Source organism: Kogia breviceps, chromosome 14 (assembly GCF_026419965.1).
Source record: "Kogia breviceps isolate mKogBre1 chromosome 14, mKogBre1 haplotype 1, whole genome shotgun sequence".
Lineage (NCBI taxonomy): Eukaryota > Metazoa > Chordata > Mammalia > Artiodactyla > Physeteridae > Kogia > Kogia breviceps.
Genome location: NC_081323.1, coordinates 74,318,220 through 74,344,703, shown reverse-complemented (window position 1 = coordinate 74,344,703; position 26,484 = coordinate 74,318,220). Strand labels below are relative to the sequence as shown.

General features: G+C 42.9%; 1 protein-coding gene across 2 annotated transcripts in view; it reads left to right on the top strand.

Annotated features, from left to right (window-relative positions):
• XPO6 (exportin 6) overlaps nucleotides 1-26,484 on the top strand; it is a 110,129-nt gene that overhangs the window by 18,976 nt on the left and 64,669 nt on the right. For both annotated transcript variants that reach the window (XM_059038164.2, XM_059038163.2), the window contains exons 2-4: nucleotides 17,601-17,691; nucleotides 21,099-21,211; nucleotides 22,010-22,207. In XM_059038164.2, the coding sequence (XP_058894147.1) occupies nucleotides 17,601-17,691; nucleotides 21,099-21,211; nucleotides 22,010-22,207 (402 nt within the window). The remainder of the gene's footprint in view (nucleotides 1-17,600; nucleotides 17,692-21,098; nucleotides 21,212-22,009; nucleotides 22,208-26,484) is intronic.

Sequence of the window (26,484 nt, the reverse complement as noted above, 5' to 3'; positions counted from 1 at the left end):
GTGAACAGAGGGCTACAGGCCTTGGGGGAGGAGGGAACCTAAAATAGGGACAAAGATAGGAAGAATATGGGCTTGGAGAGTGAAAGCCAGTGAAATGACAGCACATTGCATGGCTGGGACTATATAGGAAACTCGTCTAGAAGTTAACCTCTACAGCAGCATGATTTGGAGAACTTCAGATAAGGTGCTTCCCTCTGTGTCATCAAGAAATAACAATAGGGCTTCCCTGGTGGCGCAGTGGTTGCGAGTCCGCCTGCCGATGCAGGGGACGCGCAGGTTCGTGCCCTGGTCCGGGAGGATCCCACGTGCCGCGGAGCGACTGGGCCCGTGGGCCATGGCCGCTGGGCCTGCGTGTTCGGACCCTGTGCTCCGCGACTGGAGAGGCCGCAGCAGTGAGAGGCCCGTGTACCGCAAATTTAAAAAAAATAAAATAAAATAACAACAGTAGCAACAAAATAGCCAGCCTAAAAATGAATGAATATGTTTGTGACAGTACCTAATGTATAATACTTCAGGAAATGTACGAATTTTTGCTTAGGAGTAAGAGTGGTGTTGGGGACAATGAGGACAACGAGAGAGGGTCCGGGGTCTTTTTCATGTTTGACATCTTCATTGGAAGTCCTTGGTAGTGGGGGAAGTTTTTTGTGTTTGTGTGGTTTTTCATTTTTCAGGTAGTTTTTCCAAAGGCCCTCAGAGTTTGATCAGGCACCCACTGAAATGGAATGATTGGTGTAGATGGAGGATTTTATTTATGGAACAAAGTATAGCTTCCATGGTAAATTCTGTGGGCAAGTCAATGTCTTGCTTTCATTAGTCAGTGTGTTATTTCCCCAGAGCGGGATCCCCTTGAGAGTGGGGGTGGGGTCATAGTGAATCAGCAAAGCCAGTGATCAGAACTTGGATTAGAGATACCTCAGTCCCCAAGTAGGCAGTGGCCTAACTAATTTTATTTCAACATTGCTTATGATTAAGCAGTTAAGGATGGATTTTTGCAGCAAGTATTCAGTAAGGAATGCATTCAGTGTTTAGCAATTTTAATACATTCCTAGGTATCTGAAAAATAGTATAACCTCATGTTTAAGAGCATGGGTTTGGGGCCTGGGTTTGAATCCTGGCTCTGCCACTTAACCAAGTATGTGACCTGGGACAAGTTACTTCATCTCTCTGGGCCTCATTTTCCTCATCTGTGCAATGGGATTGTTACAAGGATTAAAGGAGTTGATGTCAGGTCCTTAGGACAGTGCCTGGTATGTACTGACTGAGTGCTAAGTAAATGTTAGTTTTTTAAGTTATTACCATTGAGTAACTACTTTATAGCTTCACTTAGTATAAGAGAAAGAGTTAAAATAATTCCTGTAACAAGTGTTTATTAAGTGCCTGCTGTGTGCTAGATAGACCCTGGGAACAGAGTTGACTAGGAAGTAGTCTCTGCCTGTGCACTCCAGGCTACTGGAGAGACCTACACATTAGCAGGAAATTTCTTTTTTCTCTAGTTTTCTCTGTTTTCTTTTTTAAACAAGTGAACATTGTACAAAATTTAAATGATACAGTAGAGTGTACAGAGAAAAGTCAGCCTCTTTCCCTTCTTCTGTCCCCAGAACCCCATTTTCTTCTCTAGAGGCAACCACCATTACCAGTTTAAAGAAAAGCGTGTATTTTCACATTCCCTACTCTACCTCTACTAATGGGTAGTGTACTGTACATACTGGTACACTGTTTCATGCCTTTAAACAAATTTTAATGTATTGGATGTAGTTCCCCATACCTATGTGTATAGAGTGTTCTCACTGTTTCTCACAGTTGCATAGTATTCCATGATAGGGGTGTAACTTATTTAACCAGTCTTGCTTTGATGGAAAATTAGGTTGTTCCCAATCTTTTGTTTTACAAACAGTGTTGACTTGAAGGTCCTTTCACATAAAGTTTTGGAGGAAAAAAAAAATTGCTATAAGTATACTCGCTGGGTGAAGTTGTCTGTGCATTTAAAATTTGTAGATAACTGCTAAATCGTCTTACATTGTGGTGGCACTGGTTTATGATCTCGCCAGTGTTGTATGAAAAGTGAAAGAGGTCATTTCAGTTCACCGTGTTCAGTGTAATGTTAGGAAGCCCACAAAGAATGGCCGGCCCTGTTGGGGAAACTTCAGAAGGCTTCACAGAGGTGGTGCCATTTTCAAGGAGTCTTAATGCATAGGTAGGAGATTTCTGGGTAGAGAAGTGCATCTTAGGTAGCAGGAATGGCATCTGTGAAGACATGGAGGTGTTATGTGGAGAATCTGGGTCTGGCTGTGGCACAGCGTGGGTGAGGAAACTGGAAGAGGGAGCATGGGGATGGTGACATCCAAGGGGCAGGTCAGGGCCAGGTGATGGGGTGACTTGATCACCCCTGATGGTCACGTGGCGAAGACCCTGGGTGGTGGTGAGAGGCTTGCAGTTGAAAGATACTTAAGGGAGAATTTGCAAACCAGTCTTTTAGCAAGCATTTATTACCTGAAGAAAACTTGCCAGACTTGGTGGAACCTGAATCAAAGCTGGAAGGGCTTTTTTTTTTTTTTTTTTTTTCGAAGGGCTTTAATTGTGAGGAATTTTAATGTGGTACTTTCTTGGAGGTGTCCCAAATGCTAGATGGGCGTTTGGGTTCTCCCCCTTCAGCCCCATTAATTAAGCAGTCTCTGATTGAGTCTATTTTTTGTGTTGAGATTTTATGTAATATTTTTTTCTTAAAAAAAAGACCAAACAGCTTTTGCTGCTGGAATCATGGATCTAATTCCAACCCGTGTTGTCCCAAACACAAACAGAAGCCTGGAAGACGATGGTGCTGTTCTTTTATTCTTTGTTTGCGGCACTGGTTGCTATAAAAATGAAAGTGAAGACGGTGGCATTCTTGGAATTTTTTTGAGCATTTAGTTGACTTATGTGTGATTTTTGTTTATTTGGTTTCTTCCTTTTTTTTAAAGCTTACTGACTCATCAGTGAAATATATAGTGAAAGAGTTCTGCTCATTTATAGTTAAAGGTGCCAAGGGGTTTTTGTGTGTTACATCATTTACTTCTCACAGCTACCTGGTGGGGAGCTGTTGTAAATCCACTTCGCAGGTGAAGAACTGAGGCTCAGAGAGGTTAAGTACTTTGTGCCGGGTCATGCACAGAGTAAGTGGTAAAGTTAGAGGTCAGATACAGACCTGAGGCTGACTCCAGAGTCCACACCCCTCACAGTTACGCTGTGACAATTCATTTTAAGGCACTCCCAGGATAGGGAGTACCCAGCCAGCTGTATGGTAGAAGGGTACGTTCAGGTGGAATGGTGTGGAATTTCTAGTCCTTGGCTTTGGGCTGTTGCCCAGAGTGAAGGAGCAGAGCTGGGAGGTGGGAATCAAAAGCAGCACTTTATCTTTACCTCTGTTCCACTCCTTTCCCCCATGTTCTAGCAGGGTTGGTTGGGAACTGTAGGAAGGGCGGTGACATGCTCCCGTCTCAAGCTAATTATGCTTGTTGTCTGGGGTTTGGAGGCTGATACAAGGCTGCTTCTTGAGTCATCCCTTCATTATCCAGGGATGTGAGCAAGGCCAGGATTCCTGGCAGGATCAGACAGTTGGACAGGAGCTAAGTATCCATTTCCTTTCTCCTGTGCACCTCCCACCTCCACTTCCCCCATTCCTAAAAAAACATCCCCAGAACTGCCATTGTTCTGTCTTTCTAACCCATTGAATCTTCAATGGAGTGGAGGAGGAGAATCATGAATAGTTTCAATATTACGATAGCTTTCCATATTGTAAAAGTTACAGCTTTTTAAAAATCACAGTTGTGATTACCAAGCATACTATTGAAAGTAAAACTTAAGAAAATTGCATCGACTAATACTGCTGTGCAGAACCCAGCACCCAGGACAGTCCCTGGTGGAGAGAGTTGCTGTCACCAGAGCATGTGGTGTCTTCTTTCTTGGTGACTAGTAGTCATCTATGGTGATGGGAGGAGCATTTAGAACTCCCCAGTCAGGAAGAGTCACTTCCTACTGAACGCAGATCTCTGCTTGTGTAGCAGCATCACACTTCCTGTAGAATGTAGCACCGTCAAAGGTCCTTCAGCAGCTGCTCTCGTGGGCATCGTTGTTTACCTTGTGTGGGATACATAAGCACCCTTTGGCAGTCGGCATTGATACTTGGAGAGCCTTAGAGTAATGTGACTGATCATAAATTAAGAATTGCAGCATTAAAGTGGTGCTGGGTGTATTGAGAGGGACAAGCTGATGACAACTGAGGAGACTTTGCCTGTATAAAAGCAAATCCAAACATGAGGGTGGGCTAAGAGAAACTTGTAGTGAGAGGAACTACTATATTAGCTAACATTTACATAGTGCTTTATAATCAACACGCAGTACTCACACCTGATTGCATTTAGTACCAAGGATGCTCCAAGAGCTGGCAGGATTTGCCCAAAGTTACGCAAGCTGTATTCTGGAGCTGGGCCGCCTCTCACTTGCTGTTTTCTCTGCCTGCCAGGCTGTGGCTGAGGACCTCTCAGTGGTAGCATTGGTTCCCATGAAGCCTGTGAGTTCTGTCATTGCTTGTGTAAAGAGCACCTTCTCTGTGTCCCCTCATTCCTGCTTTGGTGCACATTCAGGGGATTGTCGTCTGTACCCCAAGTGGGAGCAGTACTGTAGCACAGTCTTCTGGGCCCTGTCTCCCTCCTCGCATTTCTCCCTTCCCACAGGAGTGATTGCTCTCTTGACGGTTGCGCTGGGGGGAGCCCAGCACCAAGGCCTGTATCTACTAGGCGCAAGGTCACTCACTGCATCAGAACACTGCCCAGCGTTGTGCCTGTGCCCTCTCACTTGCTTCCCCCCAGGAGAAGCTCGTCTTCCTCTGTGTCCCGCCTTCCCCTTGTGGCTAGGCTTGGACGGGCCAGGGCAGTTTAGAACGAGAAAGGGGTTGCAGCTTTACCCGTCCTGAGGAGGACATTAGACTTCGACGTGTACTTGATCTCTTGAGACTGTATATCAATGGATAGAACCAGGGAGGGTGAGAGAAGGGAAGTGATTATGCTCCCCCAGATTCCAACAGTCTGTAATACACTCTGGAGATTTTTGCCAAAATTACAAACATGTTATTTTAACTGTTATTTAAAAGGCCATTCTGGGAGTAATTCAGGAGGAAGGTGGTATGGGTTTACAAGAGACTTGCTCTTAAATGGTGCAGGTGGTAACATCAGTGAAATGAAATTATTTACATTTGAGCTGTAGTGTTAATTGTGATTCATATTTGCAGCATTTTAAAAAAAAATTATTTATTTTTGGCTGTGCTGGGTCTTTGTTGCTGCACGCGGGCTTCCTTTAGTTGCGGTGAGCAGGGGCTATGCTTCCTTGCTGTGTGCGGGCTTCTCATTGTGCTGGCTTCTCGCTGCAGAGCACGGGTTCTAGGAGCATGGGCTTCAGTAGTTGCAGCACGCTGGCTCAGTAGTTGTGGCCCGCAGGCTCTAGAGCGCAGGCTCAGTAGTTGTGGCGCACGGGCTAAGTTGCTCCGCGGCATGTGGGATCTTCCCAGACTGGGGCTTGAACCCGTGTCCCCTGCATTGACAGGCAGATTCTTAACCACTGCACCACCAGGGAAGCCCTGCAGCATGTTTTTATCGTGGTTCATCAACCTTGCACCCATTCATTTCCTGATTTCATCGAATGCAGGGTAATGCCAGCAAATTCATTGTTCCCACAGCCCTTGGAGCAGAACTCCTCTGGGCTTCTTTAAGGGGTAGAGGAGCCGTCCTGGGAAAGGACTCTGGTGGCCCTGCCCAGTGACTTGACCAATTGCTGGCTGACTTTGGGCAAGATCTGAGCTTCCTTTTCCTAATCTGTAAAATGAGGTTGGACTTGCTGTTCTCTGGGGTTTGTTTATTTCTCTCTTAAGATTCTGTGGTCCTCTTTTAGGAATTCTTGGTAGCATGCCTTGTGTTAATGTGCTCACTAAGTATCTTTTGAGTTTAATTGACTAGGCATGCTGAGGTAAACATTCATCCTCCTGGGATATGTACCTGGGAAAGAGAAGCAGATGGGATTGTGAAGAGGGCCTGTTCTTGGCTGTATTACTCATTTATTTTAGGCAGTTTCTTGCAGAATAACTATTTTTATCATTTGCTTTTTTGTCTATCTAATTAAAGCCTTCGGACTAGAATATAAATAAATAAGTGTATAAGTTATATGTATTTTAGCTCTTAGTGGGATGTGGTTCTTGTCCAACCAGCAGATGCAAAATTGTTAATGTCTAGGCTATGTATTATCCTTTTTCAGAAACAGTGTGAGATAATAAATCTGGCATCTGAGAGAGTAAAATAATCCTTTCCTTTTTTTTTTTTTGTGGTACGCGGGCCTCTCACTGTTGTGGCCTCTCCCGTTGCGGAGCACAGGCTCCGGATGCGCAGGCTCAGCGGCCATGGCTCACGGGCCCAGCCGCTCTGCGGCATGTGGGATCTTCCCGGACCGGGGCACGAACCCGTGTCCCCTGCATCGGCAGGCGGATTCTCAACCACTGCGCCACCAGGGAAGCCCCCTTTCCTTCTTATTGTACTCTTTTGTCACATTTTCTTTCCTCTTTGACCAGCTAGCTTGGAGCAGTGAGGAGCAAGGTGGAGGGTACCAATCCAACAGATGAGATTTTAAAAAACTTTTTAGTTGGAAAAATTCCAAATGGACAGAAATCTTGCAAAGAAGGAGTAGTACCAAGAACACTCTTCTACTCTTAGCCCAAACTCACCTATTGTTAACATTTTGCCATGATTGCTTTTATTATTTGCACTTCCTCTCTATATTTATGCACATACATACATATACACACACATAATATTTTCTGAACTGTTTGACAGTAAGTTGCCTACATCATGGTCCATTGCCCCTAGATAGTATATTTCCTAATAGGGATATTCTCTTACATAACCATAGTGCAGTTGTCAACTTTAATTAATTTAACGTTGATTCAGTACTTTTATCTGATCTACCATCTGTATTCCAATTTTGTCAGTTGGCCCAGTATGTCCTTTATAGCATTTTTTCCCCTCCAGTACAGGATCTAGTCTAGAATCAGGAATGACAGTTATTTGTCATGACTCTGTAGTTTTCTTTAGATTTGATGGAAATTTTTGAAACCAGTGCACCTGTTCATTCATAGCTAATTGGTGCCTCTTGTTATTATAGCTTGTGTAGTAGTAGGTGGATTGGTTTTTCCCAGCATAAAACACACTGTCCTCTGTGTACCAGATGTTTCCTCTAACTGGTCCCCATAGGGTCAGAATATTCTGCTTTGGCTTTCTCACTACCATAGTGGGACCCATTGAGCTTTCTGGCCCAGATGCCTGGCAGTCATCCTGGTCCTCAGTAGTAAACGGATCCTTTTGTTCATGGAAGGGATGGAGAATCTGACTGGGCACTTTCTGCAAACCCAAGAAATATTGGGGGCCGGGGGGGCGTGAATGTCTTGTAGTTGATCAACTTTATAGTAGTTTTAGATGAAAGCAGAAAGATGCCTTTTAATGATTAGAGTTATATTTAGATACAGCCACAGTATATGTTTTAATCAAATATTAAGTATCTGCATGATGATATCATACAAAGTTACATCTATAGTTACTCTCAAAGGGCAAATATTGTTCAGATTTAAGCTGTAGGTGAGACATCCAGGAGCCTTTCGAGGCACACGTATAACTTTAGTAATTAGTTCCAGTCGTGTGTTTGTAGAGTTGTGGTGAGTACATCTGCCCCGGCCTTGCTTTCCTGGAACATGGTGTGGCTCTCCATGTCTTTCCTTCAGTAGAAAATATTTTTTTCCTTCCAATTTCTGTATATAACTTTTATTTTTAAATTAAAAAAATATTATTTTTATTTTTGGCTGTGTTGTGTCTTCGTTGCTGCACGCAGGCTTTCTCTAATTGTGGAAAGCGGTGGCTACTCTTTGTTGCGGTGCGCGGGCTTCTCGTTGCGGTGGCTTCTCTTGTGTGGAGCATGGGCTCTAGGAGCGTGGGTTTCAGTAGTTGCAGCACGCTGGCTCAGTAGTTGTGGCTCTCAGGCTCTAGAGCGCAGGTTCAGTAGTTGTGGTGCACAGGCTTAGTTGCTCCGCGGATCTTCCCGGACCAGGGCACGAACCCGTGTCCCCTGCATCGGCAGGCGGATTCTTATTTTTATTTTTATTTTTTTAACATCTTTATTGGAGTATAATTGCTTTACAATGGTGTGTTAGTTTCTGCTGTATAACAAAGTGAATCAGCTATACATATACATATATCCCCATATCTCCTCCCTCTTGCGTCTCCTTCCAACCCTCCCTATCCCAGCCCTCTAGGTGGACCCAAAGCAACGAGCTGACCTCCCTGTGCTATGCGGTTGCTTCCCACAACTATCTGTTTTACATTCGGTAGTGTATATATGTCCATGCCACTCTCTTACTTCGTCCCAGCTTAACCTTCCTGGCAGGCAGACTCTTAACCACTGCGCCACCAGGGAAGCCCGCTATATAACTTTTAGAGTTAATTACTTCACTGTGTATCTGTACCCTTTGTCTCCCCTCTGTCTTTGGTGGAAGCATTCAACACCCCCAGGGTGACTGCACTTCTGAATGTTAGACTTTGAAGATTCAACTGGTTTTACCAATTTGCTTTCAGAGAAATAAAGTGAGATTTCTACTTCATCATGGTGTGTTTAGTTTGTTTTTTAAAAGGACAGTATCTGCAAGTTGAGACACAAAGAGCAGTGATGGCAAAGGTGGGAAGACTTGTTCTGCGTATTCTTCTCCTGCCTGGGGCTTCCTTGGTGCGCTTTTTAGCATTTTGAGCTGACTGCAGGAGGGGATGGATAGATGTCACATTGATTCCCATTGTGTTTTACGTTAAGCTCAGTATTTCCTCTCTACTTATATGCAGGCCTAAAGGCCGAAGAGATTTTTTTTCCTTGTCTGTTTTCTTTGCAGTAGTGAAGGGTATAGAGAAGAATGAGTGTTCTTTTGAGAGTTTAGGCATCCATGGTAATCCTGTTAGCTCCCAGAGTTTATATGAGATTGAATTTCTTTGCTAATGGCGTCTGTTGTAACACACCAGGTATGTTTTGCATACTTTTTATTTTTTAACCTTGGTCAGCAGTTAGTATTGAATCACTTTTCTCAGAAACCTTCTTTATGTATAAGTAAATAGAGTAGTAAAACTGTTCTAGATTTGCCACAGGAGTATTTGACTTGGGACTCTGCTATGCTCGCTGTCATTTTTTTAGGTTTACTATCAAGGAAGCATGAACCTGAATATAGAAGGCTCATGTGATTCACCTCCTTGAAGGATAGACAAAATGTGCCTCCTGGCAAAAGTGGCAAAAAGCTTGATAAAAACCTTTAAAAAGAGAGTTGGGCTTCCATGGTGGCACAGTGGTTGAGAGTCCGCCTGCCGATGCAGGGGACACGGGTTCATGCCCTGGTCCGGGAAGATCCCACATGCCACGGAGCGGCTAAGCCCGTGAGCCTGCACGTCCGGAGCCTGTGCTCCGCAAGGGGAGAGGCCCCAATAGTGAGAGGCCCGCGTACTGAAAAAAGAGAGTCATTTTCTTCCCAGTATCTATTTTATAAAAAGTTTATGTGTTAGAGAGAGGGGTGTTATAGAGGCAATTAGGTAAAACATAACAGATTTAATCAGGATTTGAGAAAACTGTCATCTAGGTGTCTTAACAAGCAAAGCACCATATTACCCATCATCAGTCTCAGTGTTTTTAAGATAAATTATTAGCAGTCTCCTGGTTTTCAAAACGTATTCATTGAGTGCTTGTGAGCAAAGGTCATTATGATCAGAGCTCTTAAAGGGGGAAATTTAAACAGAGTCATAAGTATCTTGAATTCGGAGGGAATTACCATTATTCCTGAGAAAATAAAACTGATACTAACAGTGTACTTGTTCCTTTTACTCTCATGAATTTGGTCTGTAAAATATTTGAGTACCAGTCCATATTGGACGTTACAGGAAATACAAACATATTAGGCTGAATCTCTTTCCAGACAGTTTATGTGCTGGTTAGAGAGGCCTAATATCTATGAATTATTAATAGTTACAGATACGACTTTCAACTCTTACTTTATTCCTGCCATTAGGTTTACTACATGCTTTACATAGATTATTTTATGTAATCCTCAGAACAACTCCATGTGTTAGGTTCTCTTATTATCCCCAGTTTTGCACAAGAGGAGAAAGAGTAATAGGTTAGGTTACATAACTAGGCCAAGGTGCATTCTGATTGGAACCCAAGGAACCTGACACCGGGGCCTGTGCTCTTTCATTGTGCCATTCTGAAATGAGCAGAGAACAGTGCCATGGGCAAAATTCTGTGATACCGATTACAAGAAAAGACAAAAGATGAAAACAAGGAAGGGATCTGCACTGTAAACTTTGTAAGACATTTCATGAAGGTTGAACTATGAATTGCAGACCCAGGAGCAAATGCAGGATGGGAATAGACATTTGTTCTGAGACCATGAGTATTCAGAGTGGAGTGATGGCTTCCTGTGGTGAGTAATGGTGAATCAGGCATGCTTTCCTTCTTTCTTCTTAGTAAACTCTGCATTCTTCAAATCCCAACGTATATTATCATTTCTGTGAAGCTCTCCCTGTCTCCCTCAGCCAGAGTTAGTTCTGTTTAGGCTCCTAAAGCCATTTATACATATGTCATTACTATAGGATGTAGACCATTCCATTCTATGTTTTTATTCATAGGTTCTACCCTTCTCCGCTCCCCCCCCCGCCCCCCATGCCATCTCCAGTTCTTTGAAGTCAAGGACAGTCTTACTTATGCTGGTATCTCAAGGACCTAATGCAGTATCAGTTACTTAGTGAATATTGAGTTTATTTGTTGAGTGGATGGTTGAGTGTCTCAGTTGGCCCAGATTTAAAGCCTCTTTAAAGCTAGGTTTAGACTAATTGGGGCAGAAAATGGATATTTAGGAGTATTTATCTGGTAGTGAAGTACAGATTGGATTGGAGTTGGGAAAGCTGACATCAGGACGACTAGGTAAAAGAAGTTACAGTAATCTAGGCAGGGGGTGATTAGGGCCTGGTAGAAGTGGTATTGAGGGAAAAGTCAAAGAAGATTTCAAATTATGTGGCCCTTGCCCTTCTTGCCAATTTTTCTTATAACTTATTAGGTGATTGTGAGTCTTGGTTGTTTTAGTAGTTCCTTAATAAATGAGTCAGTCGTATAGTATAGTCTCTGAACTGCTGGACCATGAGCAGTGCAATAAAAATGCAGATAAAGTCAAGGCAGGCATAGTTGAAAGCTCCACTTGGCAGATTTTAACTCTTTGGAACACAAAAGATTTTTTAGACATATACATAGGTCTCCAAGAGTGTATATATTCTGAGCCACTTTTAATTCATCATTCTAAGGATTTTAGTTTGCTGTTGAGGTAAGCTCACGGGAAGCATAGACTTATGGGATTATAATACTTTTTGTTGTCAGCCTTGCAGCTTTGAAGACAAATCGGTGATGATTCCTAGGAATCCAGGAGTCTCATGCTCAGACTTCACCTGTAGGCCTCCCAACTGCTCTTAATAATGGTGCTAATAGAGGAAAAACACAATTTCTAAAATCAGAGTCTGCAAATACCAACCTGAATGTTAAAAATAAGTATAACATTAAGTTTCAAAAATTGTGTATATGTACCTACAGAAAAGTGCACAGTCATCCTGGTGTAACTTTCAGATCAAGAAAACAGAATATTACTAGCATCCCAGAATCCCTCCTCCGCAGAGATTAATCACCACTATTCTGATTATAACACCATGGATTTGTTTTGCTTGTTTTTAAAAATTATTATAAGACAAATAATGAAGGATGTGTTTTGGCCTCTTTAATTCAACATTGTGAAATTCATCCATGTTGTTGTATGAAGTAATATTCATTCTTTTTGTTTTTAAAATTTATTTATTTTTGGCTGCGTTGGGTATTCGTTGCTGCGTGCGGGCTTTCTCTAGTTGCGACGAGCGAGGGCTACTCTTTGTGGCGGTGCTCAGGCTTCTCATCGCTGTGGCTTCTCTTGTTGTGGAGCGCGGGCTCTAGGCATACGGGCTTCAGTAATCACGGCACGTGGGCTCAGTGGTTTTGGCTCACGGGCTTAGTTGCTCCGCAGCATGTGGGATCTTCCCAGACCACGACTCGAACCCGTGTCCCCTACATTGGCAGGCGGATTCTTAACCACTGTGCCACCACGGAAGTACCTGTTCATTCATTCTAGTTGTCTTATAATATCTTCCTGATGAATAAACTACAACGTTTTTGTCCATTCCACTGGTGATGTACATTTGGGTTCTTCAGACTTTTTGGATATTATGAATAATGGTGCTGTGAATATCTGTGTACATTTTGTGGGGTATCCAAATTTCTGTTGGATATATTGTCAAGGAGTAGAATTACAGGGTCATAAAGTATGCATATGTTCATTTTCCAGAATGGTTATACCAGTTTATAGTCCCACCAGCAGCAGTGTGTGCATGTCCCAGTTGCTCGGCATACTCACCAATACTTGTTACTGTCTTTTAAATTTTAGCCATTCTGGTAGATTTGTAGCACTGTCTTGTTTTTAATTTACATTTCTGTGATGACTAATGAGGTTTAGTACTTGTTTTATGTATCGGCTTTTTGAATATCCTCTTTTATAACTATTTGCCTATTGAAAAAATTGAGTCATTTATCTTTTCCTTATTGATCTGTAGAAGTTATTTTATACTCTGGTGTGAGTTCTCTGTTATCCATATTGGTGATATCTTTTCCCATTTCATGGCTTTCTTTTACACTCTCTTCATTGTGCCATCTGATGAATATCCTGATTTATCAGTCTTTTCCTTTATGTTTAGTATTTCCAAGAATTTTTTCCCTACCCCGGGGTCATGAGGATGATCTGTATTATCTTCTAGAAGTTTTATTGTTTTACTGCTTACATTTTATGTCTGCCATGTAACTGGAATTTTTTGTGTGTGTGAATGTGCCTCGCTTGGTTTTAAGCTAACCTTGTCTTTTAGTTCTGCAAGATCTGGGTCTTAAATCCCAAGTCCAAGATGGGAAGCAGTCAGGGGTGTCTGAATCCTGAATGTTGTTCATCAGTTAATCAGAGCATTGCTTGAATAGCCTTTGGGAATTGAATTGAAACCTCTCTTTCTACCACACCATGACACTTTTTTTTTTTTTAATGTCTTTGTCCTTTTATAACTTGAAAGTGTAGTCTTTATGGAATATTCAATGTATTGATACTTACTTGCCACTTTTTTTTATAAATTTTTTTTTTTAGTTTTGGTCTTCGTTCCTGTGCGCTGGCTAGCCACTCTAGCCACTCTAGCTGTGGCGAGTGGGGGCTACTCTTTGTTGCGGTGCACGGGCTTCTCGTTGCAGTGGCTTCTCTTGTTGTGGAGCATGGGCTCTAGGCACGCGGGCTTCAGTAGACCACTAATTTCTTAACCTACTGCCGTCTGAATTCTGGTGTCACCACCTGCTTAAAACAGCTAGCAAAGGGTCCAGTGGCCTTCTTGCCAAATGGGGCTAATTCTCCAATATGCTTCAACCATTTGCAGGTCTTGAACATATCCTTTATGTCTCTATAGCTCTGTTCTGATTGTATGACCCTGGCAAAGTCTCAACCTCCTTTTCTTCTCCTCAAGATAGTTTTGTTTTGAAATCCAGTTAGAAAAAAGCCCCACCGGATGTGTTTGGGACAAAGCCCTTAAGCCTGAAGGCATGAATCTTCAGTTTCAAAGTAGGCCTGACCACTTTTGTTGTTTTGCTTTAGTCTGTTTTCATTTGGTATCTGAGACCAAATAAAAATGATAGCAGCCGTAACTGTGAATTAGATAGCCTCTTGGAGTTTACATATCAGCTTTACATGGAGCATTTCATTTGATCCTCCTAACACCCCATGGGGTAGGTATTCCGTTGCAGTTAGCGAAATGATTGAAAATGCAAACAGCACGAGAAAATGAGAAACACCTGGTGATGCCACTGGATTATTAGGTTTTAGAGTTTCCTTTTTCGTATAACCATCATTTACGAAATCAGGTAAGACTATCATCCTGTGATTTTTGTGGATACTTTTGTCTTTCCACTTTCTGTGGGAATGTTAGCTTGGGTTGGAGCTGGGAGGGTGGGGTTGATGGGACTGGGAATGGAGATAGGGTTGGATTCTCTGGGGAGTCAGAGACTTGCTTTCAGCAGCCTTTGATGTATGGCGGGTAATTGTCAAGTTCACAAACTTCTGCCTCAAGAACCCATATGAAATAAACCATGACAGTTGATTGCCTGAATGGGATAAGCTCAGGTTTTTTCCAGGATCTACTCTAAAATGATTCATTTCAAGAATAAGTTGTGGAGAGACTTATTTCCCTGGCGGTCCAGTGATTAAGACTCCACGCTTCCACTGCAGGGGGCCCATGTTCGATCCCTGGTCAGGGAGCTAAGTATCCCACATGTTGCGCGTCACGGCCAAAAAAAAAAAAGAATAAGTTGTGTAGCAGGTGTGACTTGAAGATGTATCTTTAGTGTTCAGGAACCTATTTTAGCTCCAGAAAAACTATCGATTTATTTTGACTAAATAGCTGATTTTGGTTCAAGAAATATGTCTTGGGCTTCCCTGGTGGCGCAGTGCTTGAGAGTCCGCCTGACGATGCAGGAGACACGGATTCGTGCCCCAGTCTGGGAATATCCCACATGCTGCGGAGTGGCTGGGCCCATGAGCCATGGCCGCTGAGCCTGTGCGTCTGGAGCCTGTGCTCTGCAATGGGAGAGGCCACAACAGTGAGAGGCCCGCGTACTGCAAAAAAAAAAAAAAAAAAAAAAGAAAAGAAATATGTCTTGATTTATGTTTATTTCTTTGCCAATAAGTTACTTTAACATAGATTTTCCTTTGATTCTTTTAAATCTTCCCACAAACATTTTTAAAAACAGCAAATTGGTTTTTCAAATGAAATGGTACACCAAGTTGATTCATGAAGCAGACTGAAGCATTCTTTTTTTTTTTTTTTTTTTTTTTTTTTTTTTGGTGGTATACGGGCCTCTCACTGTTGTTGGCCTCTCCCGTTGCGGAGCACAGGCTCTGGATGCACAGCTCTGTGACCATGGCTCACAGGCCCAGCCGCTCCGCAGCATGTGGGATCTTCCCGGACCGGGGCACGAACCCGTGTCCCCTGCATCGGCAGGCGGATTCTCAACCACTGTGCCACCAGGGAAGCCCGAAGCATTCTTTTATTTATACGAATTCATTTTGAAATTTGAATTTATAACACTTAGAAAATCTGTCACTAAGAACAGTGAGGCTGTTTTGATCAACACAAAACCTTGAAACAGGTTAAAGAGGATTGCAGTCTTATTTTTGTTCCACATTCTGGTTATTTCTGCACTAAAAATCTTAACTTGCAATCCAAGGATACTTTTTAGTTGAACTGATATATTGGTTTGAAAAAAGAGCAGAGGGCTAATATTTATCATAAAATTCAGACCAGAAAGTCCCTCATGACTTCCCTGGTGGTGCATTGGTTAAGAATCTCCTGTCAATGCAGGGGACATGGGTTCGAGCCCTGGTCTGGGAAGATCCCACATGCCGTAGAGTAACTAAGCCCGTGCACCACAACTACTGAGCCCACGTGCCACAACTACTGAAGCCCATGCACCTAGAGCCCGTGCTCCACAGCAAGAGAAGCCACCGCAATGAGAAGCCTGTGCATTGCAACGAAGAGTAGCCCCGCTCACCGCAACTAGAGAAAACTGATGCGCAGCAGCGAAGACCCAATGCAGCCAAAATAAAAAAAAATAATAATAATAGCCCCCGCTCGCCGCAACTAGAGAAAGCCTGTGCGCAGCAATGAAGACCCAACACAGCCAAAAATAAAATAAAATTAAATTTTTTAAAAAAAGGAAAAATGTCTCTCAAACTCACAAGTGCTAGAACTATTAAACAATAATTCATCACTCAACATGTCAGAGTTCAGCTGTCATTGCACAGCTGTCACCATGACTGCAGCATGGGAGCGACAACTGTGCCTGGCACTGCTTGAATGTGGCCTTCAATGTGCTGTCTAGTGTGCTAACATGTGCTGGTTGATGTAGGTGGGCTGGTGCAAGCCTGATTCAGCCTCTGTAATTAGTGCCAGTCCTAAGAAGTGCTCATTGATCCACAGAAATGGCCCAAGTTCCTCAGTGTCCTCAAAAGTCCATTACCAAGTGGAGGTCCCTGGTAATATTGCAGTTTGAAACATGATATATTTGAGTGTGGGCTTATTTTATTTATTTATTTTTAATTTTTAAAATAAATTTATTTATTTTCGGCTGCATTGGGTCTTTGTTGCAGCGCACGGGCTTTCTCTAGTTGTGGCCAGCGGAGGGCTACTGTTCGTTGCAGTGCGCGGGCTTCTCATTGCAGTGGCTTCTCTTGTTGCAGCACACGGGCTCTAGGCATGCGGGCTTCAGTAGTTGTGGCACACGGGCTCTAGAGCGCAGGCTCAGAAGTTGTGGCACGTGGGCTTAGTTGCTCTGCGGCATGTGAGATCTTCCCGGACCAGGGCTTGAACCCATGTCCCCTGCATTGGCAGGCGGATTCTTAACCACTGTACCACCAGGGAAATCCCTGTGGGCTTGTTTTAAAATGCAGTTTTAATAGTCAGCTCTCACTCTAGGGGCAGTGGAGAGGATATAGGGAAGGTGGGTGGGAAGAAGGAAATTAGGAGATGATTAAGAAATCAAAACTGCTGTTGGCTCCTGATCATCTCTAGGTAGATTATTGCCAGTGAGGATTCAAAAAGGGCCTGCTAATGCTCACCTTGTTGCAGACTGGTTATGTGAAGGAGTGTTGACTCAAGTTCATTGCTGCACCTGATGTCCCCTCCTTCATTGAGAGAAGAGGAAGTGGGTTTGGGGCTCCGTATGGAAAAGGGAGAGGATGACCCTTAAGGGGTTAGGGTCCCTCTCCTCTTATTCTCCGCCTGAGTGGTTCTGCTGAGAGTCTGGCTCTCTGTGGGTCTGAGGTTGGGAAGGTACTGTCTCATTTTGAGTCCTTGCTCTGCTTGGCTCTTAGCTGCACCTTAATCTGTTGGCTGCTCATGTGAGATTGAGAGTTGAGTGGATGTTTGGCTCTTGAAGTCCCTTCAGAAAACCCCAGGAATACATGCAGCAGTTTGACTACAGTTGCTCTGAATTTAGTATATGGCTAACTATTCAGACATGGGGCAAATAACGTTGACGGATAGTCTTTAAGGCACCCTAACCTTTCTGAATCTCTTCACTCTGCCTATTCTGTCAGGGCCAGGGGCTGTTAATTTGCTTTCAATATGTTTCCAGAATTAAATTTTAAATTATTTGCTCTCTTTTCCTTAGCATAAATAATTGAAAATCAATAGCACGGTAGCATTAATTTATAGAGTATACTAACACTTTGGGTTTTGAGTCAGCTGGGAAATTTCTTGCAGTTTTTCTGGCTTATATCACGTATTTGAAGACTGTTGAACCAGAGGAAGTAAATTACTATGGCTGTTGAGTGTGACCTGGAAGGAACTGAGGAACAGTAGAACTGAAAATACAGCTACTGATTTTTTTTTTTTTTTTCCAAATTTCTTTGTTAGGCATCTGAAGAAGCCTCTCTCAGGGCACTGGAAAGTCTGATGACAGAGTTTTTCCACGACTGTACAACCAATGAAAGAAAACGTGAGATAGGTAAGTGAAATGTTGAGTAGTAAAGAGTCGTTTATAACAAAAAGGCCCCAATGGGGAGGAAGGAGTTGGTAGCCTTGATGTTGGCAGCCTGGTCAGCCTGCATGTTTCCCCTTGAATTCTGGCTCTTTTTGCTCCAGTCCTGCTGGCTGGTGGCTGGTGAGGTCTACAAATCTAGCTGTAAGGGCTGTAGTCGGCAGAGCCCACTATAATCCATAGTGATGGATTTTCTTTCCTTTGGCCATGTGTGGAAACCCCTCCCCCTGCTTTGCTCTTAATTTTAGCAATGTTAAACCTTTATAAGAAGTCTGTGACTTAATTTAAAGAAAAAACTCATGAAAGCATTAAAACAAATATGTTTTTGGTGTGTAGAAGTCTATCCTGAACCTCATCTAGTGCCCAGAGATCCTTTAACGGGTGTAATCTTTGGGGCCTTCTTGCTTTTTCCTTATTGCCACTGTTACCGCTCTCATTCTGTAAGTTTTGTTGAATAAAGGCTTCAAACAACAGAGATGTAGGTGTAATTTCAGGTCTTCTGGGAACCTCAGCACCTTCTACAACCTCTTTTTGAATTTTATACTCACTGACATGCACAATGTTCATTAAAGCATACTGTAAACTAGAAGGTTTATTTAAGTTGTGAGATCTCTGCTTCAGGGACATGTTGCACTGAAGTCCTAGAGTAACCTTTTTCTCTCTCTGAGTCCTCACATAAGCCCTGAACTTGAAGATGGAAAATGTTTTCCTTGATCCAAACCTCGAGGCTTTCCCCTGTGTGTCTGGCTGCTCTATACTGACCTTCATTGCTTTCACTTCCTTGGAGACCTTTTCCTGTGTCTCCAGGTCTCTGCAGAGCCATTTCTCTGTCCCACATGGCTTCTCTAAGTCATGTTAGCCAGCCGAGTGTTATGGCTGACTTCTGCCCTTGGTCCAAAGCTTGATTAGCGTTTGGATTTTCAGGTAGCCAGTAAACCTTTGGCTGCAGCGCATTTTCCCTTGCATCCTTTGAGTATCACATTAGCTCCCGGTGGATGTAGCTTCTTATCTCTTAATTTTAAATGTGGTGGTCTCTTGTGGGCCTGCCCTGTATATGCCTTCTTTTCTTGAGGGACTGTGCTGTGGGGAACCAGAGCGTTTATAAACGGGATACTGACGGAAGCTGAGCCCAGTAGATGATCAGGCATCTGGCTTAGAAGATCCCCTCTGCTTGCTTCCCTAGGTTCTCTCTTATTACTCAGTTGGGCTGACTCACCTCTTACCCCCAGAGTGAGCCTCTTGTTAGTTTTATGCTACCAAAGAACCTCATAGTAAAAGTATCAGTGGTGATTTTTACCAAAGGAGGTGAAGGATCTTTCCCTTTTATCTAATTTCTCCATAGTCCTGTTTTAAGCTTGTAATTGATATGCTTTTGGTTTTTCTCCTAAGTTTTGGATTGCAGAGCTAATGTTGTTCACCTCGGTGTTCATGAATTAAAAGTGGAAGCTTTTTAACTTTTTTTTTTTGTGTGTGGTACATGGGCCTCTCACTGTTGTGGCGTCTCCCGTTGTGGAGCACAGGCTCCGGACGCACAGGCTCAGCGGCCATGGCTCACGGGCCTATCCACTCCGCGGCATGTGGGATCTTCCCGGACCAGGGCACGAACCCATGTCCCCTGCATCGGCAGGCGGACTCTCAACCACTGCGCCACCAGGGAAGCCCTAACATATTTTTATTCTAGTCTGATTTTTAAATAGTTTTAAATAACCAAATGCTACAGAAGTCTAATTTAAATGCCGGCTAAGGGGAATCCGGGGGTTTGGTAGTAGGCGTGTCTTAGTTCTTTTTGTACCTAGTCTCCATAGCTTTATTTGAGTGTGTGGGCTGGAACTACTTCTTGCTTCTTTTTTGATGTCTTAGGATAAACTAAAGTGTTTCCTAGCTAGGTGGGAGAAAGGAGGGAGAACTTTTATTATAGGGGCTCCACCCATCCTCCACCAAAAGTGTGTTATTAGTGCTCTAGAGATAGAGCTGTTAGCAGGGAGCCTCAAGAGACAGTCTGTTCATTTTTAAAAGTGGAGAAGGCTGAAGCATCAAAGAGGAGCAGTGACTTGCTTAGGATCAGACTCAGTGAATTAGTGGCAAAGTCTAGAACAGAGCCTAGAGTTCCTCATTTCCAGCCAGAGATCACTCTCTGGTTGATCTTCACCTCTGGGAGTCATAGAAAATTTTGCTTAATTATAAGAACACACCATCAGCTTCCTTTTATGAGATTTGTAATGAGACTGCCTTGGTGCACTTAGCCTGAGTTGTAGGGCACTGGCAGAGCAGTGACTTTAGGGTTAGAACAGGCTGCGGTGCTTGCTGCTTTTCCAAGGGCTTCCTAGAATCTCTCAGGGTTGTTGCCTTTGTATTTTTACCCACTCTGTGTTACATTTTATGACCAGCGCAGCAGGTCAAGGTGACTAAGGGGCAGCATGTCCAGAAACACGGTGATAGACTTTTAATGCTTGCTGTCTGTCCAGCAGCCTCAGGAGGAAGAAAACCACTTCTAACTGATTTGAGGTGCCCAGGGTGGTTCCTGGCAACTCCATGACTGCCGCTCTTGTTTGCTGACTCCTGGGTGATATTTTAAAATAAAACCAACTCAGATGAAGGGAGTTAGCCATCTTGAATTCTCTTGCATTTTTTCCAATCCTGTATTTATAAGATTAGTCTTAATTTTTTTCTTTTCCTACTTTTCTGGCCATCGTTGTGTGTGTGTGTGTGTGTGTGTGTGTGTGTAAGTGTGTAAGAACAACGTTGAGTGAGTGGTGAGGAGATAATATATAGCTGTACCGCAGAGGAAGTAAGTTACCAGTTGGCCATCATTTGTAACATAAAAATGATACTCTTATATCTGTCCGTCTACACATTAGGTTAAGAATTTCAGCAGTGAAAGTTTCTCTGCCTAAAAAAGTGCCCATAAAAAAAAAAAAAAGGTGTCAAGGGCTTCCTTGGTGGCACAGTGGTTGAGAGCCCACCTGCTGATGCAGGGGATACAGGTTCGTGCCCCGGTCCGGGAGGATCCCACATGCCGTGGAGCAGCTGGGCCTGTGAGCCATGGGCGCTGAGCCTGCGCGTCCGGAGCCTGTGCTCCCCAACGGGAGAAGCCACAACAGTGAGAGGCCCGTGTACCGCAAAAAAAAAAAAAAGGTGTCCATAGCTATCTTATTGTTATTTAGGTGTCAGTGTTCATGGTCACCTCAGAGTCAGAAAAATATTGTATGCTTTGTCCTTTCTATCTTGAAGAATCAGCTGGATTTTGTAGTTGGTTTTGACGTCATTACATTATGTGGAGAGAGGTGTGTTTAAAAAAAATAGTAAGACAGCCAGCCTTATATTAATTTTGTGTATTTTCATAGCCTTCTCTTGTTGCTATTTAACTTTTCCAGAGGAACTTCTTAATAACTTTGCTCAGCAAATAGGAGCCTGGAGATTCTGCCTGTATTTTCTCTCCAGCACTAGGAATGACTATGTAATGATGTACAGTTTAACGGTTTTTGAGGTAAGTTGTCAGATACTTTTATACTATTCTGAAGAATATTATTTAGTCACATTGCCTTGTTATTGGCACTAGAATTTAGTTTTGATGTGTACATGGCTGGGAAGTAGTGGTAACTCAGCTCAAGGGCTTCTTCCCACATACTGCCTTGGTCAAGATGTCAGGTTTTCCAGGGCACCTTTCCATCTTCAGCACCAAAAGGTAAGATAGGTGAGGTCGGGAGGTCATTTGTGGTAACATATAACTTTTCCTTCCACGTTATCATTTAAAAGAGAAAGATGATTAAAGAAAAACAGTTGGGAGGAGGGATGATACCCATTAAAAATCTTCATTTATTTCAACTCTCTTCCAATCATTGCCTTCCTGTGCACACTTTTTTTCAAAAAAACCTAATTATAATCATACTGCGCATTTCATTTTGCATTCTGTTTTATCCCCCCCACTTACCTTTATATTATATTCCTGTAAGTCATTGTGACCATTATTCACCAAGCCGTTCTCCTATTCTTACATTAAAGTTGTTTCTGTCATTATTTTTTGGTGGAGACAATGGTGTTATAGAAAGTTTTTGCACCTACACCTTTTTGTTTCTGTTGAATTATGTAGCTGTTAAATTATGTTCCTAGGAATGGGATTATTGTATCATAAAATTTGAATATTTTATTATTCTCATTGCCAAATTGCTCCAAACCTTTGTTTAAAAAGCAGTTTCTTGTTTGAGGGAGATAACTACTGTTGGATGAAAGCCAGTTTTTCTTGTGTATAGATTGTTAACTTACAAGCTGTATCCTTGTTTTTCAGAATCTGATCAATAAAATGTGGCTTGGGGTCCCATCTCAGGATAAGATGGAAATCCGTAGCTGCCTGCCCAAACTCCTCTTGGCTCACCACAAAACCTTACCTTACTTCATCCGGAACAAGCTCTGCAAAGTGATTGTTGACATTGGCCGTCAAGATTGGCCCATGTTCTACCATGACTTTTTTACTAACATTTTACAGGTAAGGAGATAACCTACGGAAACTTTATCTTGTAAATAATTTGTTTGAAGAAGTGATTATTTTCTTGTCTTGAAGAGGATTTTTAAGATGAGCATTTTGGAACTGCAGTGGTGAGGTCATCGTGGGGTGGGTTATCTCATTCACTTAACCTTGTGTTCCTGAGACATGTTGTACCTTGGTGCAGTGGAGAAGGTGGGGGATGGGAACCCCAATCACTTTGTTAACCTCTTGTGAAATTCTGTCCAGCAAGTATTTGAAAGCCTGTTAGGTACTGTGCCAGGTGTTGGGTGCCAGGATGAGGCCTTCGATAGTTATAGTTTAGTGGGGAGAAAGCAATGGAAATAATAATTACCCAACAATATGTTAATGACTGTAGTGGAGTATTGTGCCAAGTGCAGTGAGGACACGGCATTTAGACTCAAGGAGCTGAGGTGTTTTCAGTGTTGCTGGTGATGAGATGCGAGGTGGTGGCTTGAGTGGTAGAGTGAGAGGCTAGGCTGATGGACAGGGCCAGAGCAGGGAGGCCTTTGCATTTGCAGGGTGTGTCAGTGTTTAACTCATAGTCCTTACTCGAGAACTAATGAAAAGTTTGGAGAAGGGAGACAATGTGGCCACATGTTTATGTTGGAGTGACGACTTTAGCATCATTGTGGAGTCTGGATTGCAGAGGGGTGAGGCCGGAGCGAAGGAGGCCTGGAAGGCTGCTGCTGGAGAAGTCTGAGTGAGCCAAGGGGCCTGAGCCAAGCCGGGGCTTACCTACTGGACAGCAGCGAGGCATGGAGGAGGCTTTGGGCAGGGACTAGGTTATAGGGAGGAGGGAAGGAGGAAGCTAGAATGCCTTCCAAGTTCCTGGCTCAGATGGCAGATTTTCTAGGCCATCTGAGGAAATGGGTTTGGGTAGAAGATGGTGAATTCAGTTTGGCAGAAAATGCATTTAAGATTTGTGTGTTCCTTCTGTGCATGTCTAGTGAGACATTAGGAAATGTGGATCTGGGGTTCAGGATTTGGAAGTCATCAGGGAATAGGTGGGACCTAAAATCCAAGAGGGCGATGCTTTTGTTCATTTGATTCCTGTGATAAAGTTGGAAATGTTTATATTATTGAGGCAGTCTTGGGTATGTAGGAAATGGGTATTGTGTACAGATTATAGAAATAAAATTCTTTGAAAATTGGTTATAGTTTTAGTGATGGCAGGATCTTCCGGAACAATACCATTTTCTAATGTTCTGCTTGCTCTCCCTGCAAACCGTTTGAATGATGCAGCAATTTAAAAAATTCAGTGTCCATATTGCTTCTTTTGGATTGCCTCTCAAGGTGGCACAGAAATTCTTCATTCAATATTATTTTGTTTTGTATGGTGATTCATTTATCTAGAGATTTATTGAATTGATATTGTAAAGGAGATTCATGCATTTATTCCATAAACTATTTGTTGAATACCAGCAATATACTAATAACTAGGTACGTGCGGGGATATAGTAATGAACAAATAGCTGCCTTCATGGAGCTTATAATCCCAAGGGGGAGGCATCAGTAAACAATAAGCAAATTCTTTCAGGTAGGTATAAGTGTTGTGAGAAAACTAAATCTAGGGTGAGGAGGAGGGAATATCAGGGGTGTTAATTTAGATGGAATGATCATGGAAGCCTTTTCTGAGAAGCAGACTTTTGAGCAGAAACTGAGTGGAAGTGATGGAGTGAGCCATGTGGGCTTCTAGGGGAACAGTGTTGTAGGCAGAGGGAATAACAGTGCAAAGAATCCGAGGAATGGCAAGGAGGCGGGGAGCCTGGAGTGGTGGGTTAGGAGGCCAGAGGCTTTGCTGGCTCTCTGACACGCTTGCTTTCACTCCAAGTTGAAAAGCAGTTGTGGTAAGTCTCCATGGCTCTCTAAGAGGGAGCCAGGAAGTCCATGGAGATGGAAAGAACCAGGAAGGTGTGTGTGGGGGGGTCTGAGTGGATTCCATCCTGGGTTGGTCAGTGGTGTGTCTTGTGTGAAGCAGCAGTGGAATGTGAGCTAGACAGAGAGCCAAGTCCTGTCGGCAGCAGTGAGGAGAAGCCATGTTTTCGCCCATTTGGGATCATTTCCTTCGAGGAAAAGCAGACATTTCTTGTCTGCCCATGAAGTATGATTAATGATGATAAATGAGAATTTGGAAGAGCATTTTCACGTGAGGTGCTCATGGAGATTTCAAAAGGGTAGCTGTCTTCCTCTCTTGATCACCGCCTCCCACTTTCCACCCTTCAGAAATGACTCCTTTCACCTCATGCAGCCTTCATGACTTTGAAACACCCCATAGTGGAAGGGGCACTGGACTGGGAGGCAGTGGGTTTGGGGTCTGTGTCCATTTTTGTCACAAATCACCTTGATTTTAGTAACTCCTATGTGGAGTTACTCAGGAAACTCCGTTTCCTTCTATGTACAGTGAGAGGATTGGACTAAGTGATCTTTAAAATTCTTTCCAGTTGTATTATTCCCTGCTTCTTATTCATGCATGAGAACCAGTCAGTGGCATGAAAGCCATGTCAAGAATGATTGGTGCTAAATTTCTGACATTTCTGATAATGATAATAAAATCTTTTCTTTAGGCATTGGTAAACAAGACCAAACTGGTTTTGGAATCAACTTCACAATTATATGATCTGTTGATTAAACCATCTGAAAGGTTTTTTTGGCTTAGTTCCATTATGGTCTGCAGTCTGGGGTGCATAGCCTTTTTTTTTTTTTTTAATTCTGTAACATTTGGCCTGGGGCATCTGTGCAGTTTATGCCATAATTATGATGACCGCCATACCAGGCAAAGAGGAGTTGATTTGGGGCCCCAGAAAGATACCTGCAATTCTGTGTGTTGGTTATAGCCTTTCCAGGCCATTGGAGAAGGAATTGTTGAAGTCAGAACCGACCCCTGTTCTCTCCACCTCCCCCCACCGCCTGCACTAGCACGTACATCACACCTTTCTAGAGTCTGTTCTTCAAAGTCCTGGAATCTGCTGAGCTGGACTTCTGGTCACATTGTGCCCGGGGCCAGATACTTAAGGGGCAAGCATCGAAAAGAAGCATAGAAAGAATTTTGATGTTTCTTCTCTGATTGGCTGGTATGATAAAAATTTTTGAAGCTAACACTAAGGACCTGAACTTGATTTGCAGCCTGAAGGTGCTTATTCTCTATTAAAATAAATTGCAGAGATTACCTATGTCATGAGCTTTAATTATGTATGTGAAGATGGTGAAAGGAAACACTCTTTTAATAAAAAGCTTTCTGGAAACAAAGCTAGTGAGAAGGAAAATTACACATTTTATCAGGCTGTTCTTTCAAGTAAAGAATAACTTTCATTTTCAGCCAGCTTCTTGCCTAACTCTTCCCTTCTCCCAAATGATGAGAGAAAGGAGGACCTTTAAGATATGTTTCCCATACTGTAGGGATTTTTTATTTCTGGAGAGCATAGAAGCATTTCATATGTACAAGAAAGTATTGCCCAGTGGAATATTTGGTAATGAGTCATTCCCAGCTGAGAGAGTAAGAATGAGGTCTTGGGGGAAAATAGAGACAGAAGGGCTGGAAGAGAAAGAAGGAAATGAAAGGGGAGAAGTAATGGAAATCTTATAAAATACAGATTGATAATCCAAAGGTGTCTGAACGAAAAGGGATGCTTATAAAGTTCTGTTCACTTTATCATGTAAAGAAAAATTGTTAGAGGAGGGATTCCTGTTTCTCCCCTACTGCATTATCTGAATTTTAAGTCTGTGTTAGAAATAGCCCGAACTTGTAGCAAATGAAGGGAAAACTTGTGGAGGATGTACTTGAAGTGTTAGCTGATTTAATAGAGAGCATTTTCAACACACTATTGCTTGCTGCTGAGGGCAGTTGAATTTCTCTTTAAGTTCCCAATATTGAGTCCTGCTTTTCAGGGATGTGCTTTTCCTTGGTCTGCAATGGGAAGAGTTGTTTTCAAGGGACAGGAAAGTGCCCTGTGTTTTTTGAAGTGGAGAATATCCTTTCTGTCTGGGTGTAGTTCCTGGTGACCTCCTTTTCCCTAAGGCTTATATTTTATAGATTGAGTAAATAAAAAACTTATTTTTATCAGGGAATAAACTACATTTAAAGTTAATTATGGGGCTTCCCTGGTGGCACAGTGGTTGAGAATCTGCCTGCCAATGCAGAGGATACGGGTTCGAGCCCTGGTCTGGGAAGGTCCCACATGCCGCGGAGCAACTAAGCCCGTGAGCCACAACTACTGAGCCTGCACGACTGGAGCTTGTGCTCTGCAACAAGAGAGGCT